The following is a 27,660-nucleotide window of genomic DNA, read 5'->3' as shown; positions in this document are numbered from 1 at the left end:
CCTAAACAAGGCTGCCTTCAAATGTCTTCTAAAAGTCAGATAGTAGTTTATTTCCTTGACATCTGATGGAAGAGCATTCCACAGGGCAGGCGCCACTACTGAGAAGGCCCTCTGCCTGGTACATATTGTCCTAAGAAGTGTCCTAAATCAAACCTTTTAGGTCAGTTGGATCATTGTTTTCATTGTTGAAATTCTAGTGAAATTTTTATATGTACTGTAACATGGTTAAATTGTATATGTATCTTTCATTCTCTTTTCAGAGCCTTATGAATACCAATAAGGAAGAGATGCGGGAGCTGGCTGCTCTGTTTTATTCAGTAGTATTGTCGACAGTGTCAGAAAATGAATTTAAAACATCAGTTCAGCACCTGATAAAAGCAGCAAAAGACAATCATGTAAGCTTAGTCCTCCTTGTCTGTTATTCTGTGTTAACTTTTATTAATGACTGTGACAATTAGTAAAGGTACTGTAGGCCCCAGATGATTTTCTTTTAATCTAAAGAAGTTGAACTAACCAATATTTTGGAAAGCAGTGATTTGTCTATAATTAAAATAGGCAAACAAATTGGGGGGGGGGGGATCATTTTGTTATGCAAGTTATGATTTGAAAAAACAGAATGCATCATGTCACTAACTTGAATTTAATTTAATTATATGCCAGATATTTAAAAATATCCTTACAATTCTGTGTTTGTAACAGATAATATTTATTAAAGGGTTTTAAGTGTTGTAGAATTAATGGAGGCTGCTGTTTTAGATGAGTTAGATAACCAATAGAAAGTCACATCACTGCTTTTATTTGTATGGAGAGCTTATGATGCCCTGGTATATATCCTTTAGTGATTTGCATCTGCTTTAGTAAGATTGTTGCTTTTTATCTGCAGAATCTGGAAATGCAACATGGATCCTTGTTGGCTCTGGGATTTACAGTTGGACGGTATTTGTCAAAGAGAAAAATGAGGATGGTGGAACTGCATGACTTGGAAGATCCAAATACCATTGTTGCCCCAGAACAAGACCAGTTGATAAAGTCAACGACAGAAACCATCGGTCAGTTTATGCCTTTTGTACTTGGCCTGCATTCTTGACTCATTTGGTTCCATTTCTCTAATCCACACTGTGCGGACAAACAGGGGGCTCTGCTACAAAGCTCTCAGTACACGTTAGTAATCTTAAACCCACTACTTAGGAATGGGCACTATGTTTTGTTTGTTGCTTTGGCATCAATTCATAAGATGAGATGTTTTGTGTTGCCTGGTTTGCACATTGCACTAAACCATACCATACAGTTGTATGAACCTGCTGGAACTTCATCTTTCCCCAGTTATTCTGCTGCTGCCCTGAACTAAGCCATTAAAGGTAAAGGGACCCCTGACCATTAGGTCCAATCGTGGCCGACTCTGGAGTTGCAGCACTCATCTCGCTTTATTGGCCAAGGGAGCTGGCGTACAGCTTCTGGGTCATGTGGCCAGCATGACTAAGCTGCTTCTGGTGAGCCAGAGCAGTGCACGGAAATGCCGTTTACCTTCCCGCCGGAGCGGTACCTATTTATCTACTTGCACTCTGATGTGCTTTCTAACTGCTAGGTTGCCAGGAGCAGGGACCGAGCAACAGGAGCTCACCCCGTCGCGGGGTTTCGAATCGCGACCTTCTGATCGGCAAGTCCTAGGCTCTGTGGTTTAACCCACAGCACCACCCGCGTCCCGAACCAAGCCATAGTTTGGCTTAATATGTCATCTGAATTTGGGCTTTTCATGTAGCTTTCTCCAGGCTAACCATGAGCTTTATATGTCCTATGGTTTACAGCCGTGAGCTAAACCTCAAGCCTGGATTTGGACAGCACACAAAGCCAAACTGCGGTTTAGCTCAGTAGAGCACAGCAGCAAAACTGAGGAGGAGCAAAGAGACTGTGGATCTTCTCTCCCAGAACCTACCTCCCTGTGCATCCATGCTCAGTTATGGTTTGGCTTAGCGTGCGGTGCAAACTAGAACCAAGGTTTCTCCAGTTGCAACCAAGATATCCACATAAACAATTCCAGTTGGAAGAATTCTAGAAATTAGAAATGTATCATTATTTTTCTAGACGTGAGACTATGACGGTGCTCATTATCTGTGGCTACAATGGCGAACTAATTGGTGCTCTCCACTTTATGCAATTTCACTTACACGTGTGGGGCCCCAGAATGTAACCCCCACGTAAGTGGGGGGAAGGCCTGTACCCTTAAAATATAAATGGAGTGGTCCCATGAATACAGAAATTAGCCTTCTGTGATCTGAGATACTAGATCCCGGTATGCCCCACGGAGAGCCTCAGGGTCCATAAATAGCAACACCCTAGTGGTCCCGGGCCCTAAGGAAGTTAGATTAGCTTCAACCAGAGCCAGGGCCTTTTCAACACTGGCTCCGGTCTGCCTCATGAGACCAGGGCCCTGCAGGATCTGATTTCTTTCCGCAGGGCCTGTAAGACAGAGTTGTTCCGCCTGGCCTTTGGCTTGGAGCCAATTTGATTCCCTCCCCCTCTTTCTTCTTTTTTTTTTCTTTTTCCTTTCTCCTCTGATGAGGCTGCATTTTTTATATTTTAATGTTTCAATATTTTAATGTTGTATTTTAATCTTGTTTTTAAGTTGTATTCATTCAACTTGTTTTTATTATTGCTTGTTAGCAGCCCTGAACCCGGCCTTGGCTGGGGAGAGTGGGGTATAAATAAAGATTATTATTATTAGATAAAGAAGCGACTCAAGCACTGTAGATGCAATATTCTTTTTATGCATACACTGTTACTTCAGTTTTGGAGATTCTGACTAAACATGAGGAAGAACTTTCTGATAGTAAGAGTTGTTTGACAGTGGAGCAGACTCCCTCGGAACATGTTGACTTTCGTTTCTTTGGAGGTTTTTAAGCAGAGGTTGGAGATTCTTTAGCTGTGATTGCTGCATTGCAGGGGCTTGGACTAGATGACCCTTGTAGTTCCTTCCAGCTCTACAGTTCTGTGATTCCAGACCAGGCACCCCCAAACTCTGCCCTCCAGAAGTTTTGGGACTACAGTTCCCATCATCCCTGACCACTGGTCCTGTTAGCTAGGGATGATGGGAGTTGTAGTCCCAAAACATCTGGAGGGCCAAGTTTGGGGGTGCCTGTACCAGGCGAATATTTTGACTTCGTTCTTGATGATACCTATTGGAGAAGACTGGAAGTCTTACTGTCTTTTAGGCCTCCTTAAATTTTTGAATTATCGTCTTTTTAAAGGAGAAATTCAGTCCTGTTTGTTTTTATTTTAGGTTCTTTTCTGGATAGTACCTCACCCCTCTTGGCAGTAGCTGCTTGTACAGCACTGGGGGAAATAGGCAGGAATGCGCCTCTGCCCATCCCGAATGAAGGGACTGGATTTACAAAGCTTCATCTTGTTGAAAGTTTGCTAGCCAGAATTCCCTCAGGCAAGGAAACTAATAAGGTAATGTTTTGCAACGGTTCATTGTTTCTTTATGCATGTGTGTTTATAGGTTTACTCATTTGAGGCAGAAAAATAAAGCCCATCTTCTTATGGATAAAAGACTGATTTTTATAAAACTTATTGTCCAAAGAAAAAGTGGGGGGGGGGGGTTATGTTGTTATTTTTATTGAGAGCAAATCAGTTGAGCATGGATTTAGAATAATCTTTTGGGTAGGCAAATTGTACCACTCATGGCAAACACACATTTCTGTTGGCTTTTCATGCATCTTACAGTATTTGCACAGGACTCAATGTTTTGTGCAGCGTTTGTGATCATTCAGCTAGCTTGATGTACTTCTGAGGTTAGGAGTTTTGTCTTCCCGCCTATATACATGGACAGGTGTTTTTATAAAATTCCTTTAATTTCTTTTAGATGAAGGAACGAGCTATACAAACGCTGGGTTACTTTCCAGTAGGGGATGGAAACTTCCCCCACCAGAAGCTACTCTTACAAGGGTTGATGGATTCTGTAGAGGTAATGCTCTAATGCTATACATTAAATATGAAGGGTTAAAATTGGTATTTAGTTATTTGTGTCACACTTTCAAAGGCGTATGCTTTAGCATCTTAAATTTTATTCCTTTTTTTAGATAAGTTGGTGTAGCAGGCTTGCTTTCGTATTTGTAGATTTTGAATAATAATAATACAACAAAATATTAAAAGCACGATAAAACATCAAACATTAAAAACTTCCCTAAACATGGTTGCCTTCAGATGTCTCTAAAAGTCAGATAGTTGTTTGTTTCCTTGACATCTAATGGGAGTCGACGACCATTTCGCATGGTTCCTGGCCCCTGCACCTTATATAAGCGGGCTCCACCTTCTTCTGCCTCACCCTTTGAGTGGCATGTTTTGTGACATTTTCAGTCACTTAGAAGTTAGAGTGTCAGCACCCGAACACAGGAATGAGTTGGCAGATCCTTCAGAGCAGTTCAGCAAAAAAGGCACGCCTCCCTTTGCTCTCTAGAATAGTCAGAACTTTCATGTTGCCAATGGAGAACTGAGCAAGTTGAAATGTAATTCCTGTTTTGTGTGTGTGTGTTTCTCAGGCCAAGCAAATTGAACTGCAGTTTACTGTTGGTGAAGCTATTACCAGTGCTGCGATAGGAACTAGCTCTGTAGCTGCCCGGGATGCATGGATGGTAGCTGAAGAAGAATATACTCCTCCAGCTGGTAGGTTTGGGGATAAATGACTACTTGTGTATGCAGTCCTTTATCCCCCTTTTCATCAGTGCAGTGCCAGACCAGTATCAGTGGAAACTAATCTCTTCTGTTTAGTTTCTCTCCCCCTTCCCTTCAGATGCTGGCTTCATACTCAAATGCTTAATAGCCACCTGGAATTAAGCCTTTCTCCAGCCCCTTAGCCTTATAATAGGATGTACAGTGGAATCTCGGGTTGCGAACGTGATCCATGCGGGAGGCATGTTTGCAACCCACGGCGCTGCGCATGCTTGGGTTGCAATTCGGCGCTTCTGTGTATGCGCAAAGCGCAATTTAGTGCTTCTGTGCATGCGTGAGCGCCGAAACCCGGAAGTAACCCGTTCCGGTACTTCTGGGTTTGGCGTGGTGCGCGACCCGAGAACGCATAACCTAAAGCGTCTGTAACCTGAGGTACCACTGTAATATCTTTAGTTCATAATTGATAGGAGAAAAGCACCTGCAGTTAAACATACCTGGTTTTCCTAATTTGTGTTGAGCCTTTTTGTCTCTGCATTTTATTCTGAGTTTAGTCCTTTTGAATTCTCGCTTGATGCTGAATGTACCTCAGTGAGGCCTTAAGCCAAGAACATTGACCCACCAAAGTCATGATTTAGATCCCACTCTAACCATATATAGTGTATGTTGCAGATTTTCCTAAGCACAAGCCTACAGGAGGTTACCTGAAGTTGGAGAAAAGTCCATTAAGGGCCAAAATGCTGAACTTCTAATTTTAAAACATTAAATGCTAGCCGATGGACCAGTTTGTTTTCCCCCAAATTCTTTTGTTTGGAATAAACTTCTCTCCCCTTCTCTGTTCGTTTAATTAAAATAGATGTGAAAGTTAACGATGTGGTTCCCTGGGTCTTGGATGTCATTTTGAATAAGCACATTGTCAGCCCCAACCCTCACATAAGACAAGCATCCTGCATCTGGCTTTTATCACTGGTGAAGAAGCTCAGCACCCACAAAGAAATTAAGGTATAAAGACAAAGCAAATTTCCCTTTTTTCTTTCTTTCTTTCTTTCTTTCTTTCTTTCTTTCTTTCTTTTTCCCCTCTGTTTGGTTTTGTCAATCTTTTGTTCTCTCTTTTCTCATTGGCCTGGTTTGCATGTCATGGTAACCCAAACCATGGTGCAGGGCAACTGCGTAGGCTCAGATGTTTCCTTCATAGAAGGCAACACGTTAACATGGGGAATGAACCTTTGTTTCCTGCAAACCAGGCTGCACCGAGTTCATACGCAGCCTTGGAATTTCCTGCCCTGTGATCTAGTCCTCCCCCCGCCCCAATGTGCAGATGGGTTATTGGGCACAGGTTTTATTCTTCTTTATTTTAATGGGAGACTTTTTCAGACACTCTAGTAGGAAGAGTCTCAGAATGTGAGAAACAAGCTGCCTCCCCCCCCTCTTCTTTTGCAGTCTCACCTCAAAGAAATCCAAACTGCATTTGTGACTACTCTATCTGACAGTGACGGTAAGTAGAATTCTACTTGCTTTCCTCTTTACATGGTTTGTTTTGCACATCTCCAGCACGACACCAGGGTGGCTAACAAAGTAGTAAGAAAAAAATAACATTGCAGTTTTAGAAACCCTATAAAATGAATCATACAGACTAACATTAGGGTCCCGAACATGGTGCCCATATCAGCCCAGTGCCAACAGACACTGACATTCTCCTTGGCGCTGTCAAGGCTCTCCTACTGTTTTGTTTTGTTTTGTCTTGTTTTCTTTTCTTGCCTTGCCTTGCCTTGCCTTGGGCAGCAGTGGGCTGGCTGTGGTTTTGCCTGATTTTTGTTTGTTTGATAGGAGTGCTTTGCCATCTCCCTACCTCCATTTTGTTTTGTTGGGTTCACAAAGGCAGGAAGAGATGGTTATTGAGCATCCATCCTCCAGCAACAGCAGGCAAAACTTGCAGCTGCAAGGAACCAGTAACAATAAGGCAAACAATAGTGCTTCTTAAAACCCTGGGGGGAAAAATCTTACTGAATTATAGCAGTGAGGGCTCCAGATAGGACTCTGTGGGGAGGCCCTACCAGTTCTTACACAGTCTTGCCTCTTGATTAAAAACCTGCTGTTCTCCATTAGAAATGGAAACCATCATCAGGCATTGTCGATGAAGGAAAAAGCTGACGCAATGCAAGTTAAACAGCAATTGCATACAGTTTACCTGGGAGTATCTTCCATTGAACTCAATAGGAGTTGTTACTGAATAGAGTTGCATTCATTTTATCTTTTTGCTGGCTTTGCACTTTTAAGAATAAGTTCAAAAAATAAACTGGACTATCAAAATTGGGCGCTTTTTTTTTAAGCATAGCCTTTTTGGAATTCAGATTATAACCTAATTTTTGTTTATTACTATTTTTGCTACAAATATTGATACAAGTAGAAAAGCATTATCCAAACTGTTATTCTTAAATGCAGCCTTGTATATTTGTTTCCATCCCATGTAACAGTAAAGTTTATCGTTTAGCAATGCAGTGAAGTAAAGCAGCTACTGAATATAAACAGAGAGTGGAAATTAAAAATATAGACTGCTACTGACATGCTGGTTTCAGAAAATTAGTGCTGTGAGATAGATAAAGTGATACTTTCTGTTGGATCAATGTGTAAAGCAGAGACTCTAACTGACCACCATGACCAGAACAATGGGCAGGGGGAGAAGTTTGTGCACAGTAAACAACACTCTCAAAGTTTTTACTACTATTGCACCAAGCTAAGCAGGCAGCCACAGGACATGCAATGTTCCCATTCCCCCTGCTTTTCTCCATTTGGCAGCCTAGATCCTAAGGCACTGTCCTCTCCAGTACAGTCGTACCTTGGATCCCAAACGCCTTGGTACTCGGACGTTTTGGCTCCCGAATGCCACAAACCCGGAAGTGACTGTTCGGTTTGTGAACGTTCTTTGGAAGCCGAATTTCCGACGCGGTTTCCGCGGCTTTTGATTCGCTGCAGGAGCTTCCTGCAGCCAATCAGAAGCAGCAGTTTGGTTTCTAAACATTTGGGAGGTCGAACGGACTTCTGGAACGGGTTCCACTCGACTTCCGAGGTACGACTGTAAAGGTAAAGGGTAAAGGGACCCCTGACCACTAGATCCAGTCGTGGCCGACTCTGGGGTTGCGGCGCTCATCTCGCTTTATTGGCCAAGGGAGCCGGTGTACAGCTTCTGGGTCATGTGGCCAGCATGACTAAGCTGCTTCTGGCGAACCAGAGCAGCGCACGGAAACGCCGTTTACCTTCCCTCCGGAGTGGTACCTATTTATCTACTTGCACTTTGACGTGCTTTCAAACTGCTAGGTTGGCAGGAGCAGGGACCGAGCAATGGGAGCTCACCCCGTTGCGGGGATTCGAACCGCCAACCTTCTGATCGGCAAGTCCTAGGCTCTGTGCTTTAACCCACAGTGCCACTCGCGTCCCTCTGTAGTTATCCCCAAAGCCTTATACCGTGCATGCCCTTCTCCTCCAGAATGCACTATGGCATTCTGGAATTGCAATCCAAGTGTGCAAAGGCTTTTTCCAACAATCTTCTATCATGTTCCAGAAGCACAGTGGGGAATTGTCATGCATCAAGGCAACATTCCTATGCATGAGAGAGGACTCCCCATAATTTGTAGGACTTCAGACTGTCCAGCCTGATTTTCTGGCTCACGATGATAGCTAGTTCAAGGTTGTGGTGGTGTTTCAAACAGCTCGTTTACAGAGCTTCTGTACTTTTTATCAGTGTGAAGCATATCTTAATGTCATCATCATTTTGCTAGAGCTCTAATTCTTATTCCCTATTCATACGATTTTGTTTTCTGTTTCTTGAAGAACTCAGTCAAGATGTTGCTTCCAAAGGCCTCGGTTTGGTGTATGAGCTTGGGAGTGAGCAAGACCAGCAGGAGCTGGTTACTACTCTTGTGGAAACTCTTATGACTGGGAGAAGGTACTTGTTTGCACCTCGTTGTGTGTGGAAACCGTGTCAGAGAAGAGGAGAGTGTGGTTTAAGAGACAAAGCTTTGAAAATAAGGGACTTAAATATAAAGAGTGGTATTCCAGTAAGTTTTACTTAGAGTAAGACCCATTGAAATTAAGTAACTTGATTAAGCTAGGTCCATTAATTTCAAAAGGATTACACTGAGTAAAACATGGTTGAATACCAGCCACAGATAGGGTGCTAGCTGGTGTCTTTGAAAGGAAGACCTGAAGCCCCTTTGCCTACATTTGCTGTATTTGCTAAAGGGGGGGGGGGAACCATTTGTGAATCACGAGTGTGAAATATTTCACTTAAATCCCCAGGTATGTTTGGGACATGCTGGTTATCCACCACATGCTTAATAGAGACTGCAATTTGGATTGAATGTGGGCTTCCTTGGTGTAAAACCTTTTTGCACGGTGGCCCAATCCTAAAGGTGAAAATTCTGGTCTGGGTGTAGAGGTCAGGACTGAATGACCTTGTAGCTCCCTCTATCCTGGCAGTGGCGTGATTATGAGCTCATTTACAACATTTGTACAAGTTGGTGTATTCAATGTACATGCTGCAGACCCAAGTCTTATCAGAATAACTAAAATACTGCCAATCAGGTGGGGCAGAATAATAATAACAACAACAATAATAATAATAATTTGTATCCCGCCCTCCCCAGCCGTGGCTGGGCTCACAGCAGCTAACTTAAAAACAACACAATATGCATAAAAACAGACATCAATTAATTAAAATACATCTTAAAATTAATTCAGACAAGTTAAAATCTAGGCAGGTGGCAATTATCAGGTTGGAATTGAGAGTGGTTGATACTTGCCAGGGCCAACTGTTTCCACTGATCATACAAGGACCTGTGAGCAGGTTGGGGGGGCGGGTTGTCAGACAAACAGACTTTTAAGCATTTTTGAAACTGTCTTGTGTACACAATCTGTGACATGAGAGAGGGGACTCACAGATGCGGGGTGCATTAGTTTTTTACCCTCATCTTCCTTCCTTTTTTTTTTTTACCCTCATCTTCCTTCCTAATTTTGTCAGGTGAGTGCACTCCTTCACTCTACCTGACAGATGAAAGTGGAGTGGAGTCCTTGAAAGCGAATGTGATCTATTGTCCATTATATATGCCTGCTTTCATGATAGGTTCTTTTGTGTGATTTTTCCAAAACAATTTTATTGGTTTTCACAATATTATAAACAAACAAACAAACACATAAGACAAACAAACATAAATCATAGCCTTATTGAAAATTAAACTTACTAACTTTGTTAAGTGACTTCACCGCTTCCCCTTGGTTGAATTTCATTGCATATCCTTTTAACGGTTTCCCAAGGCACAATTCTTATAAAATTTAACTTAAACATTAACATCCTTAAATCTTCACTTTATGAAATTAAACATATTAATTCATCACTTAACATAAATAAAATCCTAAGCCAATTAAGTATCTGCAAGGTGTTTTCAGTTAATTTAACTTAACATATTTAACTAAGTAATCATTAAATTTAATCCACTCTTCCTGATACTCCTCCTCCTTCTGGTCGCGGACTCTTCCGGTTAGGTCGGCTAGCTCCAAAAAATCCATCATCTTCATCTGCCATTCTTCTATCGTTGGTAATTCTTGGGTTTCCCACTTTTTAGCTAACAAAATACGAGCAGCAGTTGATAGGTTCTTTTGTATGCTCAGAGCTGGTACTATTTTGCTGGTACCAAGAGTCCTATGTGGTCCGTAGCCCTGTTCAGGTTTTCTAAGCAGCTAACATAACGGGGGGTGTTCATGGCTGGGTACACAGTCCCTGCCCTTGCTATCGCACATCATCCTCCACAAGTAGGAAGAATAACTTCTGAAGCAGGGGGTTTTTAACCCTGCAAGCTTCCTGTGGAATTTGGAACCTTGGAAAACCAGGTTCTGAATCAGGCAGGGGATTTGCATGTGTTGACTAGACCTGCATCCCACTGCCAAAGTGACCCCCCCCACACACTTTATGGAGAGCGATGGGAATGGGAGCGGAAGAGCTGATGTGCTCACTCCTATTTGCTTCTTCATCACGTGATGGATTTCAAACACTTGAATAGTTCTCTTATCTTTTAGGGTTTGTTTTTTGTTTTGTTTTTACTATAAAAGCATACTTTTTTTCCAGAGCCAGGCATGAAGTGACTGGGGAGACAGTGATGTTCCAGGGATCAGGCCTCGGCAAGACTCCAGATGGGTAAGCTCATTGACTAATTGCAATGTTTGGACTCTGAAAAAGGCTTCCTTGGGTGTGCGCCCCCCCCCCCGCTTCTTTCTCTAGAACATGGGTAGGCAAACGAAGGCCCAGGAGCCTTCTAAATCCAGCCCACGGATGGTCCGGGAATCAGCATGTTTTTACATGAGTAGAATGTGTCCTTTTATTTAACAAGCATCTCTGGGTTATTTGTGGGGCATAGGAATTCATTCACCCCCCCCCCCAATATATAGTCCAGCCCCCCACAAGGTCTGAGGGGCAGTGGATCGGCCCCCTGCTGAAAAAGTTTGCTGACTCCTGCTCTAGAACGATGAATACACTAAATCTGAAGGTGTTGGTTTCCTCATTCAGTTTTATCGGGAAGTTTTCCCATTTAAGAGTTTTGAAAAAGTATTCTACTGTCCAATAGCTGTTATTTAAATCAACGCCCAGGATGCGATTTCAACAACATAAAAGTCCCATTTCCTTGTAATTTTTCCAAGTGGAGGGGTTTTTGGGTTGTTGTTTTTTTTAAAGCGGCATTAATTTTTCATTCCTGTTTTCCCAAGCCAGGGTCTTTCTACTTACCAGGAGCTTTGTTCGCTCGCTAGCGACCTCAACCAGCCGGACTTGGTGTACAAGTTCATGAATTTGGCCAATCACCATGCAATGTGGAACTCTCGGAAGGTAATTGCATTTAAGGCTACTTAAAGTGTGAACGGTGGAACGGGACGAAACAAAAGCCTGTAATAAGGTGCACATTCCGGGTCATGCTGTAGGAAGTTGTTCCCCTTTTTTGAACTGTGACCTGAAACCCAGCATTGCAGAATCTTAAAAAAATTAGAAGGGATAAGAACATAAGAAGACTTTCTGCTGGATGAGACTAGTGGCTCTTCTAGCCCAGAATCCGGTTCTCAGCAGCCAACCAGGTGCCTATGGGAAGCTCAAAAGCAGGACAAGGGCTCAGCAGCATTACACCCATTTGTGATTTCCAGTAATTGGTATTCAGAGGCATACTGCCTCTGACAGTGGAGGTATAACATAGCCATTGTGGCTAGTGTTGTTGTTTAGTCGTTTAGTCGTGTCCGACTCTTCGTGACCCCATGGACCAGAGCACGCCAGGCACGCCTGTCTTCCACTGCCTCTCGCAGTTTGGTCAGACTCATGTTTGTAGCTTCAAGAACACTGTCCAGCCATCTTGTCCTCTGTCGTCCCCTTCTCCTTGTGCCCTCCATATTTCCCAACATCAGGGTATTTTCCAGGGAGTCTTCTCTTCTCATGAGGTGGCCAAAGTATTGGAGCCTCAGCTTCACGATCTGTCCTTCCAGTGAGCACTCAGGGCTGATTTCCTTCAGAATGGATAGGTTTGATCTTCTTGCAGTCCATGGGACTCTCAAGAGTCTCCCCCAGCACCATAATTCAAAAGCATCAATTCTGCGGCGATCAGCCTTCTTTATGGTCCAGCTCTCACTTCCATACATCACTACTGGGAAAACCATGGCTTTAACTATACGGACCTACCATACAGCCTACCTCCAGGTTAAACAAGCATTTTGTTCAGAATATAGGGATCATTGGTTCTTGCAACCACCGATAAAAACTTTGCCGCTGCTAATGTTCTAGCATTTGTCCGGTCTTCCAATAGGAACCTGACATAGTGAGCCTCTGATTTTCTTGGGAAAGGTACCAGCAAGGGTAATATCAGTTCAGCCCTGGCTTGCTCATATTTTGCACAGTGCAACAAAATATGTTTTATGGAATCAAGCACATGAGCAAAGTCTGTCCTGGTAGGGAACTCCTCTCAACCTGCCATCCAACACTGCAGAAGGAAAGACGTTTAGTCTGGCTTTGGTGAAAAGCCTTTGATAGTTTGGTACTGTCAGGTTTTTAATGTAAGATGTTAACTTTATATAAATATTTTCAGTAATTCATCACATTAAAGAAAATTAAAAATGAAACATAAAGTAAATACTATTTAATACTGGCCTCGGCCCAGTATACCTGAAGGAGCATCTCCACCCCCATTGTTCAGCCTGGACACTGAGGTCCAGCTCTGAGGGCCTTCTGGCGGTTCCCTCACTGCGAGAAGTGAGGCTACAGGGAACCAGGCAGAGGGCCTTCTCGGTGGTGGCGCCCGCCCTGTGGAATGCCCTCCCTTCAGATGTCAGGGAAATGAACAACTATCTGACTTTTAGAAGACATCAGAAGGCAGCCCTGTTTAGGGAAGTTTTTAATGTTTGATGTTTTATTGTGTTTTTAATCTGTTGGGAGCTGCCCAGAGTGGCTGGGCAACGTAACCAGATGGGTGGGGAGCAACATAAAAATTACAGTTGGTCGTAGCATTAGTATTATTAAGATGGAGGTTTTTAAGTTATTGGCTTTAACCGTACTTTTTTGTTTTCTCAGGGAGCTGCTTTCGGTTTTAATGTGATCGCAACCAAAGCTGGGGAACAGCTCGCCCCTTTTCTCCCCCAGCTTCTTCCTCGTCTCTATCGCTACCAGTTTGACCCCAATCTAGGGATCCGGCAGGCTATGACCAGCATTTGGAATGCGCTTGTGACAGACAAATCTGCAGTAAGTAACAGAAAGCCATTCTCTATCCCCGTATTTTTGTGATGGTTCTGGCAGCTCATAACATGTAAAAGAGTTTTAGATAGCTGGATATTCTTTTAAACGGGCAAGATGCTAGGAAAATAGTCCGTGACGAGGTCAGATAAGGCACACTTTGCTAGATGCGTGCGCACACACGCATGCTGTGCATAGTACAGGAAAAAGCATTTCTGGATACAGGGAAGCCGTTAATGTTTACAGTTCATTTTCATTTGATCAGGTGGACAAATATATGAAAGAAATCCTTGATGATTTAATAAGCAACTTGACCAGTAACATGTGGCGGATCCGAGAGTCCAGGTATGTCTTTCTGAAACCATTTGTTCCCATGTAAATAAAAAGTTTCGTGCTTTTGGAAGGTTCGGGGCTCGACGTGTAGATTTCTAGCATTGGGTGATTTATTTATTTTTTAATCTCTGAGCAACAGGCAGGAGGAATAAAGGAATTTGCTGTTAAATTTGCATCACTCATAAGCACTACATATGCACCTGCTATCCTAAAGCCTCTTTTTGTAGAGGGAAGGGAGTTTTAAAATAGGAATGAATTATATTTGAAGAGATTTGGGGGGCTAGATGAGATTTCCCCCCCAGTGAAATTAAGAGGTCTTTTCCTCATAGGCATTACTGTTTGGAAAACGATCCTTCTAAGTTTTCTTTCTTTCTTAATATTATTGGTTTTGAGAAACTTGGTGTTAATAAAGTATAATGACTAAGCTCTTGCCATAGCTGTCTAGCATTGAATGATTTGCTAAGAGGAAGACCCTTGGACGACATTATTCATAAACTTCCAGAAATATGGGAAACTCTCTTTAGAGTGCAAGATGACATAAAGGTACTAAAGTTTTTTACGTGTCTAGTATAAATTGTTCCGTTTCTACAGGACATAAAAACAGGCTTTCACAAACAGTTTGCTCCTGAGGACTTGGACATTTCCTTTTTCCAACTGGAATCACTGGGAGAATTCCAGCTGGTTCTTGGTGTCAGTCAAACTCAGATCCGCTGTTAGAATTTGCTTTCCCCTGAATATAGTGTGATGTTGCATACAAGGCCTGTCCCTCCACTACACAGCCAGCGCAAATTTTGGGTGATTTTCAAGGCCTATAAAACAAAAACCACGAAGAATCTTAATAAAAGCAACACTTTCAGGGATATTTACCGCACATACTATTTCTAGTTATCTGAGGATACAGTTTTGAGGGTACAATGTATCAGAGCTTACGTCTTAACTTTCGAAGCATCTTCGTATTATTATAGGGTTTGTCTCCAGTTACATTTATTAATTTTTTTAGGTAGAGCCAGGGTCAAGCTACCCTGGACAGATTAAGTGAGAAGATCAGAAGGCCTTCTCGGTAGTGGCACCCACACTGTAGAAGGCCCTCTCATTAGATGTTAAGGAGTAATTATACAACATTTAGGAAACACCTAAAGGCAGCCCTGTATAGGGAAGCCTTTTAAGGTTTAATGTTTTGCTATGTTTTTAAATATGCTGGAAGCCTCCCAGAGTGGCTGGGGCAACCCAGTCAGATGGTTGGGGTACAAATAATAAATTATTATTATTTTGATCTCTGTATTTTTAATTTCGTACATTAATAAGGGTAGTATCATCAAACGTAATCAGTTGTGGTAATATAGCAGGGAGGGGGCTTAAACCTTTCCATCCTGTTTTAAATACCCTTCACCCCAGGTTGCCATTGGAACCAGTGGCCTGCAATTTTTCCACTGTGAAGCTTAACAGCTTGCAGCATCCGGTTTCTGCCCCGCTCCTCCCCTCTCCACCACAATTAGTCTTGCAAAGGGTATAAAGGGCATTCTGCTGGAGGCAATGCAAACTTCTTTCAAGCCTAGTTGTGATGGTGGTTACAGCTGGGACAGCAATGATCTTGGCATGTACAGTGACACTTGCCTCTTCAGGCCAAAAAACACTTCTGCTCACTGTAATTAGGCTGGGGTGGGGAGCCTATTGGCTTGAATATACAATTTGCCCCCTATCAGCCTAATGGTTGCTGGAGGGCAGGATGTGATTTTCCTGGAAAGGGAAGAGTTAAGACTTCCTCCCTAGGTTCTTGGGAGACCAGGATGATCATTCCCCTCTAGCATTTAGGCTTGCAAAACAGCCAGATTTCTTTTTCAAGCCTAATTGCTGGAGTGAGCCGGAGAAGATTGTGGGTGGGTGGGGGGTTGCGTGGGGGGCCACACCCACTTTCCCTTGCTGCTGATGCGTGATTCCCATAGAGTTGACCAAGAGGAAATGTGACATTCGGGCCAAAAAAAAAGGTTCTTCACTCCTGCCCTACTGAATCTAAGTTTTGTACTCATACCATAGATGGTTAGTGAGCTTGATCCTGTAGTGTGCCTGTGTCTTACCTGTCTGTGCTGTGTGCAGCAGGGTTGTTACTGTATTTTTCGCTCTATAAGACGCACTTTTCCCCTCCTAAAAAGTAAGGGGAAATGTGTGTGTGTCTTATGGAGAGAATGCAGGCTGCGCAGCTTTCGCTGAAGCCAGGAGAGGCGCTGCACAGCTTTCTAAAACGCACCTAGTTTTAGAGGAGAACAAGAAAAAAAATATTCTCTCCCTCTCTGCTCAGCGCCTCTCCAGCAAAGCGGGAGGAGAAACGGAAGCAACAGGAGAAACGGAGCCCCTTCCATTTTTCCTCCCACTTTGCTGAAGGGGCGCTGCGCAGAGAGGGAGAGAATATTTTTTTTCTTGTTCTCTAAAACTAGGTGCGTCTTATAGAGCGAGAAATACGGTAACACCTGAACTCTACATGCAAGCCCTTACATTTGCCCTATGGGTCATCTCCCATACTGATTCAGGTAATACGGTTCCCAAAATGAGCAACGCAGGTTAGGACAAAAACATCAGGATGAAATCCCTCTGTGGTTCATAGTGACTTAAATTACATTGAACAGCTCAAAATCAAAAACTTTCCCCCCTACCCCCCTTTTTTTTCTTTTGCAGGAATCTGTACGGAAGGCAGCAGAGTTAGCCCTGAAAACATTAAGTAAGGTAAATTTTCATTGAATCTGCATGGACCAAAGCAAATTCAAATATCTTTAATACGGTCAATGACCAACAAGCAATTTATAAAATAAAATAAAATTGGCAATATAAGTACTATTGTACTACAGATAACAGTGGAGATGTGGCCAAATCACAAAATTGGTACTTATGTTTATGACCAGGTTTCGACTTTTAAGGTTTTGAGGATTCAGTTCAAATGTCATTACTGTTTATTATCGTTCCTTCGATGTTTCCAATTCGAACTCCGTTGCTGTCATCATTGCTCGTCTTATTCTTGTTGCAATGTAACAGTACTTCGCAACAGGCCTGTTGATTTCGGGGTCTTTGTCAGCTAAGAGGTGTCTGATATAGGTGTCATCTGTACTATGAGGTATTTTCCTCAGAATCAGCTTGATCAGCTCTTTTCTTGAGTCTCGATATAATGGGCAATATAAGATGACATGCCCAATGGTTTCTATTTCGTTGCTGTTACAGGGACATAATCTTTGTTCGATCGGTATTTTGTTGTATCTTCCCTCTAGAAGAGCTGAAGGGAGAGCGTTAAAGCGGGCCCTGGTAAATGACCAACGGTGTTTGGCATTATGTAGAACTTTAAGATAGTTTGTTAGATGGGGGCTTTGGGAATCGAATAGGCATGGACCAAAGCCATTCCACTGACCTGCAGAATTTCCCCTCCCATCACAACCTGACCCCATGTATTCTTGGTTGAGGCTTCTTATATTCATCACAGCAACACGCATGTTCATTCCAGGAGGAGAGCTTGTGGAGGGTCACACTGGAGTGTCTTCATTTTCTTTTCAGGTTTGTGTGAAGATGTGCGACCCGTCCAAAGGAGCTGCAGGCCAGAGAACAATAGCTGTCCTGTTGCCATGCCTGCTTGATAAAGGAATGATGAATACTGTGACTGAAGTGCGGACTCTCAGGTGCGTTCTCACATTTTCCCATTTTCCCCAATTGAATACCTTGAGTATATCCAGCAAAAGAATCTTTCTTCTGGCCTCCATATGTTCTTAACTGAGATGAACTAGACAACCCCATCTATTGATATACTTACTTAGGGGAAGACATTTCTGCACTGTTGTTGTTGGCATCTGTCTGTCTCAGGAGACAATGGAAGAGTATGCCTTCGGGGGTATGCCTTTCTTCCATCCTTATTCTCCGTACCTTTTGCTATAGCATTAACACCTTGGTGAAGATCAGTAAAAGTGCCGGGGCCATGCTCAAGCCACACGCACCCAAGCTCATCCCAGCTTTGTTGGAGTCTCTGAGTGTGCTGGAACCCCAGGTCCTCAATTACTTGAGTCTGCGTGCTACGGAGCAGGAAAAGGTCAGTGCAAGCAAATACACATATATAAGTAAATGGACATCAGCGGTTATGTGTTAAAAGCTTTAGCGGCTATGGAGGAATGAGATGGTGGATTTAATGGAATTAAACATTGTAATGCATTTTATTTTTAAAATGCCACTTGAATTTTAAAGGGTATTGAACCTGTGCCTCTCCCAGATGTTGCAAAACTACAATTCCTATCATCTCTCACCATTGGGCATGCTCGCTGGGTCTGATGGGAGTTGGGAGTTCAACATCTGGAGGACCACAGGTTCCCCACCTCAAGTTAAAATATAAATCTCAGGTTAACGAAACAAGTGAAATCTTGAGTGCAGTCAAATACTTCTAAATCCTCCTCCTGCTCATGGGACTTTTGTTCCTCTGACTCTCCAGACGCTTTTAATATTACCGTTCTTGCTTCTTGCTTAGTAACCATATACACCTTCTGTTTTCTCTTGCTGCTTTACTAATTTCAGATTCTGGTTATACACGTTTTTTGTTTTTCTCTGTGTCCTTCAGGCGGCAATGGATAGCGCAAGACTCAGTGCTGCTAAGTCCTCCCCCATGATGGAGACTATCAACATGGTAGGTAACTTGTGTTCACTTAAGAATCGTAGAATCTGACAGTTGCAAGGGACCCTGGGGTCATCTCTTCCAACCCCCAGGCAATGCAGAAATCTCGATCCGATCATATATGACAGATGGCCCTCCAACCTCTGGTTTCAAACCTCCCAAGGAAGAAGAGCCCACCACCACTTGTGGGAGTCTGTTCCACTGTTGGAACAACTCTTACTGCCAGAAAAATCGTCCTGATGATTAGTCGGAGTTACCTTTCCTGTAACAAATCCATCAGTTCAGGCCCTAGCCTCTGGAGCAGGAGAAAATAAGGTTGCTCCATCCTCTATGTGGCGGAAGTTGGAAGAGGGCTATCATATCTCCTCTGTACCAGGCTAAACATACCCAGTTCTCTCAGCTATTCCTTATAAAACTTGGTTTCCAGGCCCTTGATGATCTGAGTCTCCCTCCTTAGCACACAGCTCTCCCTTTGCTCTCCGGCAGGTGATCGGTTATCACCCAGGTTGCCCATCACAGGTCTAGCATAGCACAACTAGATTGTCCCTAAGCCTTCTGGTGATGCGCTAGCAAGCAGCTTATGAACAGCATTTTTTAATAATGGCACCAGCATTCTTTACTAATGGCACCAGTCTTGTCAATCTTTCGATTTTCACCTTTTGATTTTTACTTTCTATAGTGCTTACAGTATTTGGATGTTTCTGTTCTGGGTGAATTGGTTCCCAGGCTGTGCGAACTGACTAGAAGTGGACTAGGCGTCGGCACCAAGGTATAATTATTTCTCTAGGAGGCTGTTTTGCAAGGAGGACAGAGATGGGAAAGCACAGACTAAGTGGCTAGGAAAATATGTATTGGGTCTGCCATATAGCTCTGTGATCGTTTGATTTTAAGATATGATGAGGAGCTGAGCCCTCAGGTGGGGCGGCAACTGTCAATGTGAGGCAGGCTTAGTGGTAATGAAAAGGCACACACACATGTACGTGTGTGTGTGTGTGTGTGTGTGAGAGAGAGAGAGAGAGAATGGGTGCAATCCAGCTCCTCCATTGTGCATAGATTCCCCAAAGTTTCAGGTACCTAGGGTGAATATAGAAACTGCAAGTACCAATAGAATGAATGTCAGGGACTGGACTGAGGAAGAATGGTGGGAGCCACCCCTCCTTTTTCTGAACCTTTCTAAGGGCAGGAGGACAGTATTGATTTAGGACAGTGGTTTGCAGAGGGGAATAGCCCGGGGGGGGGGGCTGGGAAATACTGGGTGAGGAACAGCTAGAAGAGGAAACACCAAGAGAGAGACAGCTGGCAGATTCAGTCTCCTTGGACAGTATTCCTGACCCCCCTTCACCTAAGACTAGAAGGGCTTGGAAAGTGATAGATCAGAAAGTGCAACGGCAACAAGCTCAGATTACCCGATGTAGGAGTGACGTAGATTAATGGGGACAACCTTTACTGGGAGCAACACCATTTTTTTGAGAGATAGGCATTCCGTTGTCTCTCGCTGTGATTATTAAAGAACTTACCTGGTAAGAACGCTCCTTTCATTTGATCTGCTTAATTACTGCCGCTGGGGGAGGGATCTGATTCTCTGAAGCCTGACAATGAATGACTGTCAGACCGATCCTAGGCATATTTATTTCAAAATATGTTCTGATGAGTTCAGTGGGGCTTATTTCAAAGCAATTCATTTATTTATTTAACAACATTTTACTTACCACTTACTGCAAAGAATATAATATGTATGTTAAAATTGTCGATGAAAATAGACTTCAAACCAAGGGTTTTTTTTATAAAAAAAAAGCAAAATGAATGAAAACCAAGAGTTAAAAGTATGCATTCTAAGCTGAAGGTAAATATTAAAATGCATATCAGGTTTACATGTCTGGTAAATGTGCATAGGCTTGCAAAACCTGTATCTCGCCCAGCAGAGTAAGCTCATAACTGTATTTCACTTTTCCATATTTTCAGGGCGGTTGTGCTAGTGTAATTGTATCACTGACCACTCAGTGCCCTCAAGACCTGACGCCGTATTCAGGTGGGTGTCCCTCCCCACCTTACACTTTGGTTGTTTTCTGTATTCCTTGTCTCTAGCGAGAAGCACATTTCCTAATTATAATACACACCTAATTATCTGTTCTTGAATAATCTGGTTTTAACAAAGATGGCGTTTAGGTTGGGATAGTGGGCAACTCTCAGATTGCTCAGCTAAGGGCTTGGCATCATCGTCATCATCATTTTAAATAATAATATCTCACACCTCAGCCCAGACATAAGATGAAGGTAGCATATAGCCGATGCGCCCCTATCCTTTCCCAATTATGCCTCACTTTGCTTGGAACAGGGCATTCTGCTGCTACTTGAAAGGTATGGTAGCTTGACTGTCACATTGGTATCAGGTGTCTGACTGTTTCACTGAGTTTCTGGGATATGTGAATGTTGAGTGCTGTAGTCTCTAATCTGTCCTCCTTCAGCAGTGTTAATAACAAGAGAGGCTTTGTCACAGCCTTTCCCTAAATCTTGTGCATGTGCCAAGGGAGATGGCAGTGAGCAGCTGAGATTCCTGAGGCTCTGCTGCAGCCTCAATTGTTTTGCACTGCGAGAAATTGGATTAAAGCAGGGGTCGGCAACCTAAGGCCCATGCGCCACAAGCGGCCCACGGGGGTTGCTTAACCGGCCCATGAGCCGCCCCCGAACCGAGCCGCCCGCTCGGCGAGTCCCTGCGTGCTGTGCTAAACCAGCATGGCGTGGGGACTCACTTCCGCGGTGCTGAAAATTGTGTCTGTGCATGTGCAGACACCAAAAGGTGCATCTGCACAGACGCAGATGCCGAAAATCGCATCTGTGCAGACACAAGACGCCAAAAATTGCAGGCATGCGCTTGATCCAGCCCACAGAGGGATCTCCGCAGGAGTGAACCGGTCCAGGCAAGGTAAACCTTGCCAACACCTGGATAAAAGAGCCCTTTTGGACTTCCGGGTTGGCGCGACCTGGAAATGGCGGATTCCCTCCGAGCTGCGGAGGGAATCGGCTCAACCGAGGACGGGTCTTTGCCGCGCCGGCGACGCGGGGACCCTTAAAAACCGCAGGCGCGGAAGCCTGCGGACTGAAGACTCGGCGGGTGCCTTAAGCGCCCCCCCGATCCATGAAGAGCCTTTTTAAAGGCTGCGGAGAGGATACGGAGGGTGGCGTGGCACTGAGAGTCGATCGCTACCTCGGTGGAGCGAAGCCGCGAGCCATGACCGGAGAGCGCTGACTTTCTTCCTTGAAATTTGGACTGAAAGAAAAACCCGTGAGTGAGACGGAATTGGATTCTAAAAATACTATCCTGAATTGGAGACGACCGGGGGGTGTGCTAAAAGGAAGTCCGCACCCCCCCCCTGCAGACCATCTAAGCAACGACATAAGAGCTAAGCTGGAGAGCCTACCCTTGGAGGGGTGAGTTAAAAAGGACACTAACTTCCAAGATTTAGCTAAAGTAAATTTTGAGCTGGAGAGTGGAGCTTTGGAAGCCTTCTTTTTGCTTTAAACAACCCTCCTCCCGGGCCCGGGAGTGTCCTGTTTCTGTGCCTGTGTAAGAGCTGCGGAGCTTGACAGCTGTCAAAGCTGTCAAACGGGCAGTTTAGAGTGGAAAAGTTGCTATTTAAGATCCCTCTGGACTATGATGAGTTACAATTGAACTAAAATTGTTGGAAACAAAGTAACAATAATAAGTTAAAGGATTGTTGGAGAAAAGACTAATAAGTAACCAGATTCCCCCTAGGGGGAACTCTGTGAAACTACAATGGCTACAATGGCTGTGGATGGAAAGTTACTAGCGGAAATCGAAAGGATGTTTCAACTGGTGGGAATCCTACAAGAGCAGAGTTCGGCAATGAATAAACAACTTTTGACCTTGACTTCTGGAACAGGCAACTCTGCTGTTTGTATTGAGGACTTGAATGAGAAAGAATCCACAGCTGAATGGGAAATGATATCTAAAGAGGCCCAAGAGACTAAACAAGAAAAAGAGAAAGTAAAGCTGGGAAGTAATAACCAAAAGCCGACATTTGTGGAATACAGACAAGGAGATTATTGGAACACATTCACCACAAGTCTGCGAAAGATGCAGAAGATGAAGGAGGAGGCCCCGGGAGTTTATGGAATACAGGAATTTAAAATAAAGAAATATGATTGGGGCCTTCATTCTGACTTTGACTTTGAAGATGCAGGATTTGTGGAAATCTTCCGGCAGTTATTTTCAAATCTCCTTGTGGGAAGAGAATCGATGGTGAAAGAACTTTTTCCAGACTTGACGACTGGCACAAAGGATTACCAACAAGACCGGCGGAGAGGGACTGAAAGAGACTTGAAAGCCTCGGACGTGAGGAACCCAGGCTAAGAACTGTTATTTTGGATTTGTATTGGGAAGGGACAAAAACCGGGGATGGGAGGGAGGGAAGAAGAGAATTCTAAAAACACTCAAGACCTTTAGGTTTGGTTAATATGACTTTTAACTAAGACAAAATGAGAAATTGATGGAAGAGAACTTGAGTCCAACTTAGGAAAATCTATATTTCTTTATAAAAGAGGTAATAAGATGAACAAGATGGTTAAGAGGAGAAATACCAATTTGCTGACACAATTTTGGGAATTGGGATGCACGAGGGGGGGTGGGGGGAAGTCAGGGAACAGGGTTAGGAAATTAAGATTTTCTGAATTTATACATGTTTTTGTCTTCTGTTATTTTTGTGTGTGTTTTGTCTTTATAAAAGTTGAAAAACCAATAAAAATTTAAAAATAATAATAATAAAAGAGCCCTTTTGCCTGCGCTGCAGTTTATGTAGGACTGACTCAGTGAATGGAGAGTCATCCTGGCCTTTCAGTCCTTCCCTGTATTAAAAACATCACTGCAAACAAATAAAAATTATTAAAAAATAAATCACTGCAAACAAATGGTGTAAAAGTGTGATTGGGGAAAGGGATGCTTCTATAATATAGAGCTAGCCAGCTCTTGTTTCTGCTTTGTGTGTTTTTATATTGAAGCATTTTAAATAAAAAGCAGTAAGCACTCTGTGGATTAGCCAGGGAATCTTTTGGGCTGCGAAAACCAGATCTTTACCTGGCCCCCACCCCATGGGCCAACTTTGGCAGCTGGGTGGCACAACCCAGCTGTCAATCACAGGGTGCCATTATGACATCACACGATTGGCAGGTGTCAGTCTCACCAACCGGTCAGTCCCTTAAGCGGAACTGATGGGAAGCACCAAGCAGTAAACTGGAAAAGTGCTTCTTTTGCCTGCCTATGAGCTGATGCAGTGGGGAGAGGGAGGGAAGGAAGAATTGAATGGAAGCTACTTCAGCTGACAAGCAGTTGGAGTGCACCTTGCTCCAAGCAAAGGAATGATCAGGAGCTCAATTTATTCCCCTGATTGTTCCTGTGAAGCCATAGCTTTACTTGGCAGACATATGATTCCACATACGCATTAGGAGTGGGGCGGATGAACATGGTTTGCAGAGAAACGTGGGCCAAATTGGGACTTTTGGTGGGTCTAGCCTACAAAGCATAGGCTTAATTTAGGTTCTGGAACTCAGTTTGCCCCTTAATTCAAAACCGGTTGTCAAAGCTACCATTTTGGCTCATTGTCTTTTTCACGCAGGCAAGCTCATGAGCGCTTTGCTCAGCGGCCTAACTGATCGAAACACCGTGGTACAAAAAACTTTTGCCTTTGCCATGGGACATCTAGTGCGGGTGAGTGGAGCTTTGGTGCCTCCTCAGTTTTATATTTTATTACTTCTGGATTTTTTGCGTTCAGATGTTCCAAAATGATTTGAGCCTTTCTAATTTTCTTTCATTTAAAAAGACCTCACGGGACAGCAGCACGGACAAATTGCTGCAGAAGCTGAACAGTTGGTACATGGAGAAAGAAGGTATGTTTGTGTGTGCATGTGCATTTTAAACCTTGTCATTTAATGAGATGATAAATACCATGAGACAGGAAAAAATATGACTGTTCTATAGCACAAAGGTAATGCTGGTATTCCTTCTGACCCATGCTCCCAAATCATCTTAAAATGAAACATGGAAGGGTCAAGATGTACCTTTCTCTGATAAATTCACCAAACAGTTGCTGCTGTCTCTTCATTGCTTCCATGATAAAAGATTTTTTAAAAATTAACTAGAAGTGCCATGCATCTATATTAATTTGTGCCCCTACCTAAGAGCAGACAACTCCTCTGTGAATTGAAAGCCAGGTGGCCACACCTATAACTTTGTTCTTTACTTCAGAACAAGTCTATAAAATGGCCTGTGCATTAACCATCCATGCCATTGGGCGCTACAGCCCAGATGTACTGAAGAATCAAGCCAGACATGTCTTGCCCCTGGCGTTCCTGGGCATGCACGAGGTCCCCGAGGAAGAAAAAGGCGAGAAGGAAGAGGGCAACCTGTGGACTGAAGTCTGGCAGGAAAATGTGCCTGGTAAGTTGGTCTAATGAGTTGTAATTGAATACGTTTAACCCCCTTGAGCTGCTATTAATGAAATAGAAAGGGTGGGATACAAATCCAAAAGTACATACAGTGGTACCTCGGGTTACAGACACTTCAGGTTACAAACTCTGCTAATCCAGAAATAGTACCTCGGGTTAAGAACTTGGCTTCAGGATGAGAACAAAAATTGTGCGGTGGTGGCGCAGTGGCAGCAGCGGGAGGCCCCATTAGCTGAAGTGGTATCTCAGGTTAAGAACAGACCACCAGAATGAATTAAGTTCTTAACCCGAGGTACCACTGTACATTGATTTTAATAGTGAATGAACACAGTCCTCAGTTTTGGCCTCGGAGAATTCCCAAGTCACAAGATTTTCTCTCGGTAAAGATTAGAGTAGTTCTCATGAAGCTGTATTCTAAAGCTAACCTGGTTCTGCTGCTCTTTACTCACCCTGTGAATCTTGTGTGTGTTTTGAAACTTAGGTACTTACGGTGGCATAAGGCTTTATATGGAGGAATTGATAGCAATCACCCAGAAAGCTTTGCAGTCCCAGTCTTGGAAGATGAAAGCTCAAGGAGCAGCCAGCATGGCGTCCATTGCAAAGCAAACTGGCTCCCTGGTCCCTCCGCACTTGGGCATGGTGCTCTCTGCTCTGTTGCAAGGCCTGTCTGGGAGAACGTGGGCAGGAAAGGTAAGAAACGCAGTTACTGTGCAATGCATTTTAAGGGAGAAGGTGATTAGCCCCATACTTAAGTAGATGGGGATAAAAGACAACACAGGCATTTGTATCTTCTTCTTCCTTTTGCATGGATGCCTTCTATTTCGATATTGTTGTCAAGCAAAGAAAAATTCTGATCTATAACGTGAAACTGGATGGGGCCTGAATATTTTTAGACCTCAATCTTGCTTTGGCAAATCTTTTCTCTCTATCCCTTGCTCTCTCCTCCCCGCTTTTTGCTGCTGCTGTTCACAGCCAGGTGTTGGTGTATGAAATGTACAAATCTGGTTGGCTACAAAGGGTACCGTATTTTTCGCTCTATAGCACGCACCAGACCATAAGACGCACCTAGTTTTTGGAGGAGGAAAACAAGAAAAAAAAAATATCTGAATCTCAGAAGCCAGAACAACAAGAGGGATCGCTGTGCAGCGAAAGCAGCGATCCCTCTTGCTGTTCTGGCTTCTTGGATAGCTGCACAGCCTGCATTCGCTCCATAAGATGCCATCAGGGGCCTAACCCAGTCTCTCGCCCCCCCTCTCAAGATGCCCAATCACGAAAGCAACTCGCGATTCCTCGTCAGGGAATTCATCAAACTGCACATTGAGAGCATATTGCATCTCTGTTCTAAAGGCATGATAGTCCTTGGGGTCCCCCCCAAATTTCTGCACCAATCCTGGTACCTTTCTGTTGAACTGGGTGGCTCTCCCCTTCTTGTCTGCATCCTGAGCCCTTCTCTCCTCAAGCCTAGCCGTCTGCAGCGCCAATTGGATCTCCAACGCTCGGTACCTATCTTCCAAGCTTGGACCCGCTCCAACCCCTGCCTCTCCGGCTCCGGCTGGGTCGCTCATGATGCCTTCTCCTGCACAGACAGCTTACAAAGACTGTCGGAATGCTGTGATGGGATGATTAGCTGCTTGTGCGTAAAATCGTGGTCCCTCAGAGTTTGTGCAACTCCACAAACCTCTGTGTGTGACAGAGCTCCTCAAACATGTCTGCCCTAGTCACTCGTAGATTCCGACAGTGGTTGTCTGCGGAAGCGCTTCCAGCATAGAAGCTCCTTAACGGAAACGCGTCTTCTGGACTCACGACGTGGCAGCTTCCGGCGAAGCATGGGTCTCCCTATGGGAGCTTCTGACACCTCCCCGCTGTTCTCGCTGGACGTGTCCCTGATCCCTCCCTCTTCCCTGCTAGTTCCTGCATTTGCTGCTGCGTCTCTCTCCGCATTCATGAGACCTTCCTCCAGAGACCCCTCTCTCCCCCTGCTGGTCCCTGCTTTCGCTGCTGACTCCTTCCCAGCCTCTGTGAGCCCTTCCACCTCCCTTTCCTCCGATGGCAGTTCCCTGACATCCACCTCCCCTCCAGGGCCCCCTTCCCCCCCGCCCATTCTCTCTCCTCTGGGCGGTGAGGAGATAAAACCCCGAAAAGAATCCTCTTCATCTTCCGACGTCTCGAACATTTCCCTCCATCGGTCTTCGTTCCGGCTCACTGAATCCTCCTCCTCCTCGGAATCAGGGAACCCCTCCAACTCTTCTTCTTCGTCGGTGGTGGCAAAGTATTCCCTCCGGAACCTCGCCACTGGCTGAGGTTTACGTGGGAACCTCTGATGAAAAGTTTCTATTAAAACCTCGTCATCTACATCCTCTGCCATGACCCAGGTGTTTTCCGACTCCGGTTCCCCTTCCCACATTACCAAATACTCTACTTGATCTCCCTTCCACCTGGAATCGAGAATCTCCGCTACATGGTAGCTGTGTTCCTTCTCCTCCATTGCTGGTCCCCTATTGACCCTCCCTTCTCTGTCCCCTTTATACGGTGACAGCAGCGACCTGTGGAAAACTGGGTGCAGCTTCATGTGGTTCGGTAACCGGAGTCTGAAAGCCACTGGGTTGACCTGCTGCGTGACTTCAAATGGGCCCAGTCTTTTGGGTCTTAACTTCTTACAACCCCCTTTGAATGGTAACCCTTGGGTTGACAGCCACACCTGGTCCCCCACCCTAATGGTTTCACCTTCTCTTCTGTTTTTGTCTGCCTGCCTCTTATATTCCTCCTTAGCCCTGTTTAAGTTAAGTTGGAGCTGGCGATGGATCGCCTCCATTTCCTCTAC

General features: G+C 44.1%; 1 protein-coding gene across 5 annotated transcripts in view; it reads left to right on the top strand.

The window, feature by feature from the left end:
• The window catches only part of ECPAS (Ecm29 proteasome adaptor and scaffold), a 76,522-nt gene that overhangs the window by 29,322 nt on the left and 19,540 nt on the right, over nt 1-27,660 (top strand). For all 5 annotated transcript variants that reach the window (XM_081176056.1, XM_081176054.1, XM_081176055.1 and 2 more), the window contains 23 exons: nt 261-395; nt 884-1,049; nt 3,278-3,450; nt 3,863-3,964; nt 4,539-4,662; nt 5,522-5,667; nt 6,106-6,160; nt 8,494-8,608; nt 10,784-10,852; nt 11,419-11,536; nt 13,256-13,423; nt 13,680-13,759; nt 14,185-14,290; nt 16,418-16,465; nt 17,282-17,403; nt 17,657-17,807; nt 18,327-18,392; nt 19,060-19,149; nt 20,343-20,409; nt 24,011-24,102; nt 24,215-24,281; nt 24,640-24,831; nt 25,321-25,529. In XM_081176056.1, the coding sequence (XP_081032182.1) occupies nt 261-395; nt 884-1,049; nt 3,278-3,450; nt 3,863-3,964; nt 4,539-4,662; nt 5,522-5,667; nt 6,106-6,160; nt 8,494-8,608; nt 10,784-10,852; nt 11,419-11,536; nt 13,256-13,423; nt 13,680-13,759; nt 14,185-14,290; nt 16,418-16,465; nt 17,282-17,403; nt 17,657-17,807; nt 18,327-18,392; nt 19,060-19,149; nt 20,343-20,409; nt 24,011-24,102; nt 24,215-24,281; nt 24,640-24,831; nt 25,321-25,529 (2,661 nt within the window). The remainder of the gene's footprint in view (nt 1-260; nt 396-883; nt 1,050-3,277; nt 3,451-3,862; nt 3,965-4,538; nt 4,663-5,521; nt 5,668-6,105; nt 6,161-8,493; nt 8,609-10,783; nt 10,853-11,418; nt 11,537-13,255; nt 13,424-13,679; nt 13,760-14,184; nt 14,291-16,417; nt 16,466-17,281; nt 17,404-17,656; nt 17,808-18,326; nt 18,393-19,059; nt 19,150-20,342; nt 20,410-24,010; nt 24,103-24,214; nt 24,282-24,639; nt 24,832-25,320; nt 25,530-27,660) is intronic.

This window comes from Podarcis bocagei (genome assembly GCF_964188305.1).
Source record: "Podarcis bocagei genome assembly, chromosome: 17".
Classification (NCBI taxonomy): Eukaryota; Metazoa; Chordata; class Lepidosauria; order Squamata; family Lacertidae; genus Podarcis; species Podarcis bocagei.
The sequence above is the reverse complement of the archived record's forward strand: the minus strand, read 5'-3'. Positions and strand labels throughout refer to the sequence as shown.